This window comes from Mobula hypostoma, chromosome 3 (assembly GCF_963921235.1).
Source record: "Mobula hypostoma chromosome 3, sMobHyp1.1, whole genome shotgun sequence".
NCBI lineage: Eukaryota > Metazoa > Chordata > Chondrichthyes > Myliobatiformes > Myliobatidae > Mobula > Mobula hypostoma.
In genome coordinates this window covers 171966687-171980362 of record NC_086099.1, presented here as the reverse complement: position 1 = coordinate 171980362, position 13676 = coordinate 171966687, and the positions used below count along the sequence as shown (strand labels likewise).

Sequence of the window (13676 nt, the reverse complement as noted above, 5' to 3'; positions counted from 1 at the left end):
GCCACTGAGTAATCTAATTCAAAGGGGCTTAACATTGACACACTGGATAAGTTAACTGACAGATTAATTAGTGCATCTAGTTTTTAAAATCCATTAAACACATGGATGAACTATCTAAGAAGTGTGAGACTACATTTATGAACATTGATAAAGCGGTGTTTAGACATTCAAAACTTCTTGGAAAGTGGGACCAGAAGGCAAGTATCAATTCCTGAAGCGTACAAGCTTCCATTTTACAAGCTTCTTCTGCACTTCCTTACATTTTTTTTTATTGTATACATTATTATAAAATAGAGAGCCATTTAAAAGATAGGGAAGTAAAACTGGTTTGAGCATAAGATTTATCTGCCGAGGAGTTGGGAGAAATAAAACTGGAATTAAATCAATCAACATCTGTGCAAATTTAGATTAAAAGCTGCACAGCAACTGCAAATGTAGCTATATCCGGTAACCGTCTGAAATTCTATCCAAAAGGTTGCATTTAGTTCACTGGGCTTTACTGCAAATGTAATTGATGCTTTTGAGGCAGACGATATATTTAGTGTGTGAAAAGTTTACGTTATAAATGGGGATGAAGGAATTTATAATGGGGGAAGGTGACAAATGAGACAAAAATAGAGGATTTAAGATTTTGAACATAAGGTGCTAAAAATAAGGTAGTTTCCTAGTTCATCTACAAATTCTAACTTTTCTATATTTGAGCAATAGTAGCAGCTCATTTAGCAATAAAAACACACTGGCACTTTGCTCTGCTGATTATTCTTCAGAGAGATTTGGACACCAAGTGCGACCACATAACTGTAACTGAGCCAGATGGAGTTGTTACCAGACAGCAAAGTGACCCTGTACAAGGAGTGAGATTCATCAAAAAATATTTTTTCCACTTATTTGATGTAATGAGACCCACAGATGACTTAGAGCAATTCTGCCCAATGCAAGATCTTTTCACACAGCACAGAAGAGCAAAGGAACTTTAATGTTGATTCTCACTTGTCTGCTAGTGGGTAAGCATTTGTCCCTCTGCCAGTTGCTGCAATCCAAAATATGTCAGGCTGTGCACTCTTGTTGAAAGAAATAAATACTTTGTACACAGAGAGGTCTGGATTTCTTTTAAAGACTTAACTGTTCATTATTTCAGATTTATAGTTAAACCCTTTTCATGTTTCTTTCCAAAAGGATCAATATACCTATTTTCAGATAAACTGGGTGTATTAGGCTGAGACAAAACCACAGAAATTTGAAGCAATGATAAGAAATAACAAATGTACTCAGCTTTTTAAAATATTTCAGTGAGTAATATACATCTGATATAATACATTTAACAGTGGTGACAAATACAGACTTAAATTTTGTGAAATGAAATAGTGCTGCCCTGAGTGAGAGTTGTTCACTTTTTTTTCCTATTAAGAGAGAACCTTTTTGACATTTAAGTGACTAAATCTTTCTCCAGGCTACAGAGAACTCTGCTCTTGATTTTCGTATCTGGAAAGGAATGGTGAGAAGCGTGGAGCAAGAAAAGCTTCTTTATCAGCTTTGATTTGTATCATCCAAATAACACAGCAGCTTTCTGTACTACTGCTAAATTCTGCAGATGGCGTTCAACTATCCTTAATGTTCAGCCATTCGATTATTAACCCAAGTCTACAAGAAGATACCCGTCTTGCTTTTAATGTGGTATACAAGAGCAGTGAAATTAAACTGCAAAGCAAACAAACATTCACTTAAAAAAAAGTTGTTTCGGAATAAACTCAAGTGCTATTTTGCTTTTAATTTTGCTTGCAAGTTCCTGCTGTATTTCATTAGGAAATGATGTATCATTTCCTTTTCCTCATTTCAGCATACTTATATAAAAAAAATTATACACACAACAGCTTCAAGGTTTCTGCTATATTTGGAGATGACTTATATTATACAGCAGCAAGCAATCCTCCCATGGGCACAGACTCACACAGTAAGTTTATGGAAAACCTTCAGAAACAGACTTGCTGCCAATGATGCTGGTATTTTACTTGACTCATTCCAACAGCACCAAGTGAAAAGTTGATATTTAAAAAGAAAACTGCTATACTCAAGCAATCCTTCTGTTCTCAGAGAGGTACATTGCTAACAAATCAAATCAAATTTATTGCTGTCTCTATTCACATATACTTAATGCAAGTAACACAAATTTCCTGATAACACTCCAAGACCACCTCCTGTGTTTTCAATCAAGGCTGCCCCAAAGCTTAACCACACTGTAAAATTGACAATGCACACACACAAATTACTGAAGGAACTCAGCAGGCCAGGCATCATCCATGGAAAAGAGCAAACAGTCGACTTTTCAGACCGAAACCCTTCAACAGGACTCCGAAGGGTCTCAGCCTGAAACGACAACTGTTTACTCTTTTCCACAGATGCTGCGTGGCCTGCTGAGTTCCTCCAGCATTGAGTGTGTTGCTTTGGACTTCTGGCATCTGCAGATCTTCACATGTTTGTAGAATTGATGAGCCTTGATTGAAAACACAGATCAGTAGAATTCCCTTCCCAGTTGATAGTGGGTTGGTTCACATGCAGTTGAGTACTTAAAAGCATATTAATCAAATAATTGTGAGAAATAGAGTTGATGGTTACAGGATTAATGCAAACAAATATGGTAAAATGGTTATTGAATTTTGCCTACAATAACAACCTATATGCTGTCAATACTGGTTTTATGGTTAAACTAGTAATCTAGAGGGCTGCATAATAACCCAGTTATTAGTCCAAGTCCTAACAAAGGAGCTGGAGAACTTAAAATTTAGTAATTAAATAAATACAAAATATAAGTCATTTACCAGTAACAGTTAGCCCCCACACAGACTCATAAAATTCGACCTTGATCAATATAACCCCTTGAGGAAATTCTCCCATCTTCATCTAACCTAGCCTCAGTATTTAACTGTTCTTTGAAGTGGTACACCAAACTCCTGTTTCATGAACTTAAAAAAAAATACCAGATATGATCAGGCATCAACTTATGGCAGCTGAGATGACACTGAGCTCTTCTGCTGCTATAAAGAACTTATGGAGATATGCCAGCATTAGGAGAGCTGTCCCACACAGATGGGAAACAGCACAGTGTTATGTTCACATTCCCAGATAGTACCATTCATCTCACTCCCCAGACACCCAATTGCCAACCTTGGTTTTCCTTGTTCCATTGGGAAGCCAGATCCAAAATGAGAAAGCACAGCAACAAAGTCAGTGGCATTTGGGGCTTCTGGTGAGAGGACTGCATGAATGCTCGTAGCATAGGATCATAAGGGAACTTTCTGCTGAGGAATACTCACTGTTCACCCTCAGATGATGAATCATGCTCATCCACAGTGAACACCATTTATGTGAAATATTTCGTATAGGAAGGAAGGGTCTGTAATTCATTTGGCAAGACAATCAACAACTAATAATGATTGTGTTCCACTGTCAGATAAGGCAAGCAGCTCATGATAAGAGATACAAGACCAGGGAAAAAAAATCTGCTTGACCCAGCCCATGCCAAACCGATGACTCAGATGCAGCTATAGAAGATTGATATGATAGAGAACACAAATTCCACCACTATCTTACATTTGCAAGCTTCTAAATGAATCTAGCAGCTTACATGTTAAATGAGTAATGAAATGGATAACTAATCTCTTCTGTCTACACAATATCCACATCCTTCCATTTTTCTCTCATTTGTATGCCTATCGCTTAAAAGTCTCAAAGTTTCTGCCTCTATCAACTCTCCAGGCAGCACATTTCAGACATCCACCACTCTGGAAAAAAAACACTTGCCCTTCAAATCTCCTTTGAAATTACCCCCTCAGCTTAAATGCATGCCCTCTGTATTTCGACATTTCAACCCTTGGAAAAAGATATTGTCTGCCTAGTCTATCTATGCCTCTCATAATCTTATAAACCTCCATCAGATCTCCCCTCAGCTTCCGCCACACCAGAGAAAACCAAATGGGAAAGGGGGAGAATCAGGCCATTTGACCCATCGAGTCTGCTGATATTTCATCATGGCTGGTCCAATTTTCCTCTCTACCCCAATCTCCTGCCTTCTCCTCATATCCCTTCATCCCTGACCAATCAAAAATCTATCAACCTCTGCCTCAAGTAAAGACTTGGCCTTCCCAGCTGCCTTTGGCTAAGAATTCCACAGATTCACCACTCTCTGCCTAAAGAAATTTCTCCTCATCTCTATTCTAAAAGGACGTCTCTCTATTCTGAGGCCGTATCCTCTGGTCTTAGACTCTCCCACCAGAGGAAACAACCCATGTTTGTCCAATCTCTTGTTATAACACATAATCCAGGCAACATCTTGGTAAACTTCTTCTGCACCCTCTCCAAAGCCTCAACATCCTTCCTATAAAGGGACAGCCAGAACTGTATGCTATACTCCAGGTGCAGCCTAACTAGAGTTTTATAAAGCTGCAGCATAACTTCCAGTCTTTTGAACTCAACACCTTAATTAATAAAGGCAAGCATGCCATATGCTTCTTAACCAGCCTATCAACCTGTGTAGGCACTTTTACAAAGTTATGAAGTGGCACTTCAACATCCCTCTGTTCACCAACACTGTTAAGAGTCTTGTCTCTTCACATTTGACCTACAAAGGTGCAACACATCACATTTGGCTGGGTTAAACTCCATCCGCCATTTTTCTGCTCATATCTGCAACTGAGTTATACCCCATTATATTCTTTGCTAGTCTTCTATGTTAACCACACCACCACCAATCTTTGCATCATCTGCAAATGTACTAACCCATCCATCTACATTTTCATCTTATATCATTATATATATTACAAACAGCAGAAATCCCAGTATAGAATTCCCGCTGAAGACCACTAATCACAGACTTCCAGCTAAAATAAATCGCTTTGACCACTACCCCCCGTCTACTATGGGTAAGTCGGTTCTGAATCCAAATGGCCAATTCAGCGTGGATCCCATGAATCTTCTGCATAAGCGTCCTATAAGGGACCTTGTCAAACACCTTACTAAAATCCATACAGACAGCATCCGCAGATCTACCTTCATCACTCACCCTTGTCACCTTGTCAAAAAACTTAAGATAGTAAGGCATGATTTGCCCCACACAAAGCCACAATGGCTCTACCAAATGCTTATAAATCCCATCACTAAGAATTTTCTCTAGTAACTTCCCTACCATTGACCTGACACTCGCTGGTCTATTCTTTCCTGGATGATCCATCACTCCCTTCTTGAATAATAAACATTTGCTACTCGCCAGTCCTGCTGAACCTCACCTGTGGCTAGAGAGGACATGGAGATATTGGTCAAGGCCCAGAAAACCCTTCTCTTGCTTCTCTAGATAACCTGCAGTATATCCCATTAGGTCCCGTGGACTTATCCACCTTAATGCTCTTTAAGAGACTCAACATAACTTCGTAAACACAAAATAATCTGCAGATGCTGGGGTCAAAGCAACACTTGCAACACGCTGGAGGAACTCAGCAGGTCGGGCAGCATCTGTGGAAAAGGTTAACATGACTTCTTTCTTTACTTCAAAAATTTAATTGAAGAATGCAGAAAAGGATGCAAAAGCAGCATCAAATCTAAAAATCTAGTGAAACAGTAACGCAAGCCTGTGCATATGGCAAACAATGGAAGCAGCATGCTTTAGAGCAGAGGCTCCCAACCTTTTTTATGCCATGGACAATTACCAATAGGAACCACAGGTTAGGAAACCTTGCTTTAGAGAGAACTAAGTGGAATTCATAATGTAACTAAGTAGAAAGAACATTTTCAGTTGTGGAGGCCAAGTCATTGGGTATATTTAAAGCGGAGGTTGATTAGTAAGGGTGTCAAAGGTTAATGGGAGAAGCCCAGAGAATGAGGTTGAGAGGGAAAATAAATCAGCCATGATCAAATGGTGGGACAAACTTGAAAGGCCTAATTCTGCTCCTATGAATTGCGGTTTGAAGTGTTTCTAAAACCAATGGATTAAATCAAGGCTCTCATGGTCTACCAAATCCGTTTATGGGGGAAAAACAGTGAACATTCTGCCGAGGTGATTCATCTCCACCATTCTCAACTATCTTTCTTTGTAGAACCAATGACTGATTTTACAGTAAGGTTCTTTGGAACTAAGCTGTGCTCAATGCTGCGTGATATTCAAAGACAGTTACTGCTATCTTAGCTCCAGAAGCAACTGCCTTTTTTCTCTGTCTCTCATTTAGGGTAAATAAAGAATTAACCTATAGCAGGTGATTCCAGTAGAACCGAACTGTGGAATAGGCAGGAGGCTACCAGTGAATAAGACTGATCCTCTTTCATCACTCTGATGCTCAAGAGCAGAGTGATGCAGCAGTAACTGGCCTGTATTTGTTCGGCTCCTAATCAATAGGTTCCAAAAGATAACCTAAACTACCTCTGCTTGAATTTAGAGTTGGGGTTGTCTTGAAACAGTGCATAGATAGTGGCTACTATCAGAGTAAATGTCTTGGGATATTACTGAAGCCTTAGCCTTTTAAACCCCTTACACTCGACGCAGTTTTAAAGATGGCAAGGCAGTGGCTATACTTCATTAGGAGTTTGAAGAGGTTTGGTATGTCAACAAATACACTCAAAAACATCTATAGATGTACCATGGAGAGCATTCTGAGAGGCTGCATCTCTGTCTGGTATGGGTGGGGGGGAGGTGCTACTGCACAGGACCAAGATTAGCTGCAGAGGGTTGTAAATCTAGTCAGCTCTACCTTGGGTACTAGCCTACAAAGTACCCAGGACATCTTCAGGAAACAGTGTCTCAGAAAGGCAGTGTCCATTACTAAGGACCCCCAGCACCCAGGGCATGCCCTTTTCTCACTGTTACCATCAGGTAGGAGGTACAGAAGCCTGAAGGCACACACTCAACAATTCAGAAACAGCTTCATCCCCTCTGCCATCCAATTCCTAAATGGACATTGAACCCTTGGACACTACCTCACTTTTTAAATATATATTATTTCTATTTTTTTTGCATGATTTTTAATCTATTCAATATATGTATAGTGTAATTGATTTATTTATTATTATTTTTTTTTCTACATTCTGTATTGCATCGAACTGCTGCTGCTAAGTTAATAAATTTCACATCACATGCCGGTGATAATAAACCTGATTCTGATTCTTTGCTGTTTTTTGAACTGAACTGAATTGCTTGATCTGGTCTAAAGTTTTCTTATAGAAGCAATGTGATCAGCATTAACTTGATTAAGCCTGGGGAGGCATTTAAAACAGAATCTGAGATATCAAGAGTAATAGAACCATCAACATTACCATGAAATGCAAAGCTAAACTAAACCTTCTTAAATCATTGTACTTACCACTTTTTTCCAGTCGATTCTTTCCACCTTTCGTTTCAGAGAAGTGACCAATATAATTAACAGCAGCAAAGTCAGGAAGAAGGCACTGCAGCTGACAAACTCGAAGAAATAAAGTGCATGACAGATGTTGCAGATTGCCACCACCTCTTCCAGAACAAAGGCGAGAAATGAAAAGACCTATTCAGGAACAAACCAGAAGAGAAACTCAAATATACTACTTGCAAATCTTGCAGTGATACAAATATTAGAGTCACAGAATTATGAAGTCAGACTCACACAGCATAAAACAGGCCTTTCAGTCCATCACAACTATCTATACTAATCCCATTTGTCTGATTTAAATCCATTTATCCAGTTTAGTTTCTGTTAGACATTATTAGGAATATCTTCATCAATTAGGGTTAATAATAGCCACAGGCAGATTAAATCACCCCTTTTCCTATGCCAAAATGCACTTAGTTGTCAAGCTCAAGAAAACTCTTTGTTGCAGTGTTGTTAGTTTTCCATTTCTTTGATAGCCAGCTTTGTGTTTTTTTTTTAAAAAAAGGACAACAAAGTTGATACTGTCCAAATTTCACATAATTTATTACCTGGGCAATTATCAGTTAGATTGATAAGAACATAAGCAGAAGTAGTCCATTCAGCTTATTGGGTCTGCTCCGCCATTCCTACACAACTGATTTATTATCCCTCTCAACCCCAGTCTCCTGCCTTCTCCCTGCATCCTTTGACACCCTGACTAATCAAGAACCCATCAACCTCTGCTTTCAATATTTGAACACAAGAGATGTGCGAAGCCTATGTGTAAACCAGCAATGCTAATGATCCAGATATTCCCAATAATCATCTCAGTCATGTTTCAGTTTTAAATGAGAGGATGATTTATTTTTTCCTCCTCAAACCTTCACACAATCCAATTACTTCTAAAGATGCTCAAGAATTTTTCCTACTCTACTGTGCACAATTATTCAACAGAAATAGCAAAAACATACTGAAGATTAATGGTGATAAAATTCCTCACAGCAGTTAAATATTTACTGACAGTGATATTTTTTGTTATAAGATTTGAACATGCACAAAACAGGAGGCCTGGAAGAATCATCACAGTGCACACACTGTAACTGTTGAACAAATCCTCTGAGCATCATGTATGAATTTTTTTTGTATTTCCCACTGATAATTAGTAAGTAATGTCTGACCCCAACCGCGCCCCCCCCCCCCCAGCACTTACACACATTTCTAACTTGGTAGTTGTATTTTCCCAAGGTAATGGTTCTCCCAACTGTATATCCAGCTGCCCCAAGCCATCCACCATCTCATCTGGCTCATCTTCTCCTCTACCCTCCCATCCAAACTGGTAGGACTAGGCCCAACCTCATTCTCCGGTTGCACCCCAGCAACATTTTAGCTGTTGTGGGGTACTCAGAGCCAAAAAGAATAATGTGATCCTTTTGCTCAGCAAACAATTGGAATTACGCCTGTTTTCATTCATTGCTCAAACTGAGCATTAAACCTGGCTACTGAGCAATAGAGAATGAGGATACAGGTAGCTCCTTAGGTTACAGCAGGACTCTATTCCCGAGAACTGTTTATAACCCAAATTGTACATAAGTCGGAAATGAACAACAGCAGTGTGTGGGAGAGGATTACAGAAACACATGTGACAGAAGAGCGAGCAGGCATGAGACAAGCGGCTGTCAGCTGGCCTTGATGACTTTATACATGAGTGAGCCTGCTCAGCTCTGCTTGTCACTAGCCCATGACTTGAGTGGAGGTGGAGGTGGAGGGGTGGAGAGAGGAAGTGCGTGGAAGTGCCCTGTTCCTTTCCACTCAACAGAAGATGCTTGCAGCCCTGCAGCAGCTGACAAATCTGCCCTGCTGGTTTGCCATGGCTATTCATTTGTAATAGTTGTCCATAGGCATTTGGAACTTCGGAAATGAGATGCATATGAATGCAAAGCACTTGATCCCAAGTGAGCACTGTGGCACCTATGTCATCTCTGGCTACACACTGGAATCCAGTTGTAACCTGGGGTCTGCAAGTATCCTCATTATCTATTGTACAGTAGCCCAGTTCAACACTCAGCCAATCCCATGCGCTTCTTCCATTTTTACACGCAGTGAACAAAATGTGCAGCTTGAGAAAAGTCTTGCCATCGTCTTTGGGGTTGATCAGCACTTGATAAATGCCATAAAAGTGGAATAGTATTGGAGAGCAACTCACTTGGAAGGCAACATGTTGCAAAAACTGATCTTAATTCCTCAACACTTCACCCATTACTTCAAACATTTTGAGTGATTGAGTGAGCAAATGTTTCTCATCGAGTTTGAAAAAGATGCGGGTGTATTCTCTGGAAATTCCAGTTGACCATTTCCACAGAGCACCAACTGGACCATTTTATTTACACCTCCAATACTTGACAGAGTATGGAATCATAAAAGCAAAACAGAACGGTACTGTTTCTGGGGAGCTGTCATCGTGGTAAATCATCCTTTGGGCTCGAAACCATTTGGACCATCCCTCCATGATGGACTTTGACAAAGGCATTAATGAAGACCACATCAATTATACTTTAGGATGTTGGCTTTCACAGTCACAGACCATCTGGATAAAGGGGCAAGAGTGGAATCGTGGCAAATTTTGAAATTAATCACTTGCAAATAAAATGAAAAGCTTTAGTTATGCTCACACTGTTAAGCAGGTGAGATAAGTGCATTGAGTTAGTCTACAAAAAATGTGCGTGTGGTTAATCACGTTAAAGGCTCCAGACAGACAGAAGGTGATGGAACACTCAGCAAAAGTAATTTCTGATATGGTTAATGTAGTTTCAATGCTGTGACAAGGCTGTAAATTTGATTGAAAACTTTGAAAGCTGGAATAACACAGCAAAGGTGAATCAACAATTTCAATAAAAACATTAATGTCAAAGCAATTTTGAGTGTAAGGACCCACAAATGGCAGGCCATATACAAATTTACAAAGTTATTTTGTGCACGTTACAGTATTTTTTTAAAGCAAATACTTCATGGCATATACTGTAGCACCACCTAGTGCACAGACTTTTAATTCATTGCAGAAAATTCAATTTGTTGACATAATCTTTAATTCATGGTTTCTGACAATGGTGAATATGATAGTTCCCCAAGATTTGAGATTATAACCCGATTTGAAAGTAGAAAGATCTAAGTGGATTGAGCAACCCTAACTACAAAAGTCACCTCTATGGCTCTGCTCAAAATGAGAATAAATGAAAAAAGTTTTTATATCAAGCATAAATTTGTGTAATATAGTCCTAGCTGTTTCTGACTTAATAATGTATTTGCTTTATTCTTAAAATGTGTAATTTTACTAGTTATTATACCCATTTATTCAACTTACAAGAAGTGTTAATTACTGGCAACTTCCCCATTTAATAACTCTCTTAATAGCTTCTGAACTGAAGAAACATTTAAGAGACAACCACCTGTAGTCACATACAGACAAGACCAGAAAAGGCGGCAGATTTCTTCCCCCCACGGAAAACAGTGAACCCAACTGATCTTTGCAACAATTTTCTGGTCCTAGTCTCATGGTTATTATTACTAATATTAGCTTTTACAATAAAATCTAAATTATTTAGTTATATGAATTGAATTTTCTCAAATGCCATGGTGGGATTCAAATCCTATCAATGGATCAAAGGCTCAGAACTACTGGTTCATTAATTTAACTATCTGGTTACCACAATGTATTGGAAACACCCCATATTATCTTTGCTAGTGCAGGCTCAAAACATTTTTTTAAAAAAAAATCGAACCCAGTACAGACAATAAACTTGAACTTGAAACAGTGCCAAATTTTACAAAGTACAATTCCTGCAAGTTTTAAGATTTACCAACTTAACAGCTTTATACGATTTTGTCACCAGTCATAACTGAACCTGTTGCTGATTCAGTATGCGAACAGCATGGCTATATACCAAGTCTTTGTTATGGAAATTTGACTCATTGCCAGCCCCATGGACAACCATGGGAGTCAATGGTGAGAAGGTCACCTTTCATAAACAATACATGCCTAGGGTTGGTATCATCTGGGGTTCAACCAACCAGGAACATTGTGATGCTTGGATGAAAGAAACCTCGATTTGAGCAAATGGTCTGTAAATACTGCCCATACACAATTGTCTGAGGGCAAGAAGTAACTAATTGCACGCTGTATAAAATTATAAAGAAGTATATTTATATATTTCAGCTTTATTGAACAGCTAGTAGAAAAAACAGAGAACAATAAAAGGACCCATTACAATTAAACCTGGCTAAATGCACACATCGGAGGAGCTTAGCTTAAAGTTGCTTTTTTACTCATGCTCTGGACCCACGGTCTACGTTTAAGCACACGCCACCTTCTGAACTTTGCTCGAAATCTATCTCAAACAAATGGGCATTCTCTCTGTAATATTGGCCCTTCATTGGAGCCATTCATCCGCACGAAGCACCTTGTGCAACAGGGACACTCCTTTCCACAGCATCCTCGGCCATCTTCCCTCCCATCCCCTCTCAACTCCTGCCAAGAACCCAAACCAGACAATCCTGATTGTCTTCCCCACAATCCTGATTGGCTGACTCACATTGTTAAGTTGGACAATGTGTCCTTATTTTAGTCGAAGCCAAAACACACTTTCCAGCATGGCACACTGCTTTTACAGAACAGCATAGTAGTAGAAAACTTAACCAGGGCAATACAGAAAGAACCTAGAATTGAGTGAAAGTAGTGAACTGGATCATGTGTTATCTATCAGAAAAAAAATGCAACCACAGCTGGTGACGCCTATGGAATAAAAACAACAGATGACAGTGGACGTTACTTATTTTTATAAATGCCCCACCTCCCCCTCGAACCCCATCCGTTATTTATTTTTATACATTTATTCTTTCTCTCACTCTCCTTTTTCTCCCTCTGTCCCTCTGACTATACCCCTTGCCCATCCTCTGGGTTCCCCCCCCCCCCTTATCTTTCTCCCCGGACCTCCTGACCCATGATCCTCTCATATCCCCTTTGCCTATCACCTGTCCAGCTCTTGGCTCCATCCCTCCCCCTCCTGTCTTCTCCTATCATTTTGGATCTCCCCCTCCCCCTCCAACTTTCAAATCTCTTACTAGCTCTTCTTTCAGTTAGTCTTGACGAAGGGTCTCGGCCTGAAACGTCGACTGTACCTCTTCCTAGAGATGCTGCCTGGCCTGCTGTGTCCACCAGCAACTTTGATGTGTGTTGGTTGAGATGACAGTGGAAATGGTTTGGGTCGGTGACTTGCAAAACATTTTCAATAAAGTCCCTTGTTTCAGCATTGGCAAAGCTTTGTTTCTGCAGTGTTACCTAATGCATGGTAGAAGTTATGCTAAAGAATTTAATTTATCTTATGTTTCCCCCAAATTAGTCACCAACTACCACCCTCTGGCTCTCTCATAATCATCCTTAAATCAATTCCTTATGTGGGAATGGCAAGATAAGTACACTGGTGCACAATTAGTTCATACATCATACCACTAAGTGGCCGGCTATAATCAAGCACTTGAGATACTGCATGACGCTGTCTCCAAACAAGAAACGGTCCATCCCAACACATTTCAAATCACAGTTGGGGGCTCCAGCCAGGCTTGTTTGGAGAAAACCATGCCCAATTACCACCAGCAGTAGTCCCAACACACTAGACCACTGTTATACCAAGATAAGGAATGCCTACCATATTTCAGTAAATCATATCACTTGGCTGTCCTCCTCCTATCTGCATACAGGCAGAGGCTAAACAGCAAAACCCCAGAGATTAGCAAAACAAAGAGGTGGTCACGAGAGGCAGGGGAGCGGCTACAGGATCGCTTTGAGTTGGTGGTCTGGGCTGTGTTCAAGGACTCGTCTGAGGGCTAGATCTGTGGTGGCCCAGGTCTGTCTAAGAAAACCAGGTATGACTTGCAAAGGGCTACTTCAGGAGCCAAGAAACAATTCCGAGCGAGGTCAGAGGCGACACTGGATGCACGTCAACTTTGGCAGGGTTTGCAGGCCATTACTTTCTATAAAGCAAAATCCAACATCATGAATGGCAGCGATGTTTCACTACCAGACCAGTGCAATAGCTTTTATGCCCGCTTTGAAAGGGGGAATAAAACCACATTTAAGAGGATCCCTGCAGCATCCAGTGACCCTGTGATCTGCCTTGGAAGCCGATATCAGGCTGTCTTTCAAAGAGGGTGAACCCTTGCAGGGTGGCAGGACCCAATGGAGTACCTGGTAAGGCTCTGAAAACCTGTGCTAAGTAACTGGTGAGGGCATTCAAAGACATTTTCAATCTCTCATTGTTATGG

General features: G+C 40.1%; 1 protein-coding gene across 4 annotated transcripts in view; it reads right to left on the bottom strand.

Annotated features, from left to right (window-relative positions):
* The window catches only part of LOC134344389 (CKLF-like MARVEL transmembrane domain-containing protein 6), a 73509-nt gene that overhangs the window by 25802 nt on the left and 34031 nt on the right, over positions 1-13676 (bottom strand). For all 4 annotated transcript variants that reach the window (XM_063044096.1, XM_063044098.1, XM_063044095.1 and 1 more), the window contains exon 3: positions 7341-7517. In XM_063044096.1, the coding sequence (XP_062900166.1) occupies positions 7341-7517 (177 nt within the window). The remainder of the gene's footprint in view (positions 1-7340; positions 7518-13676) is intronic.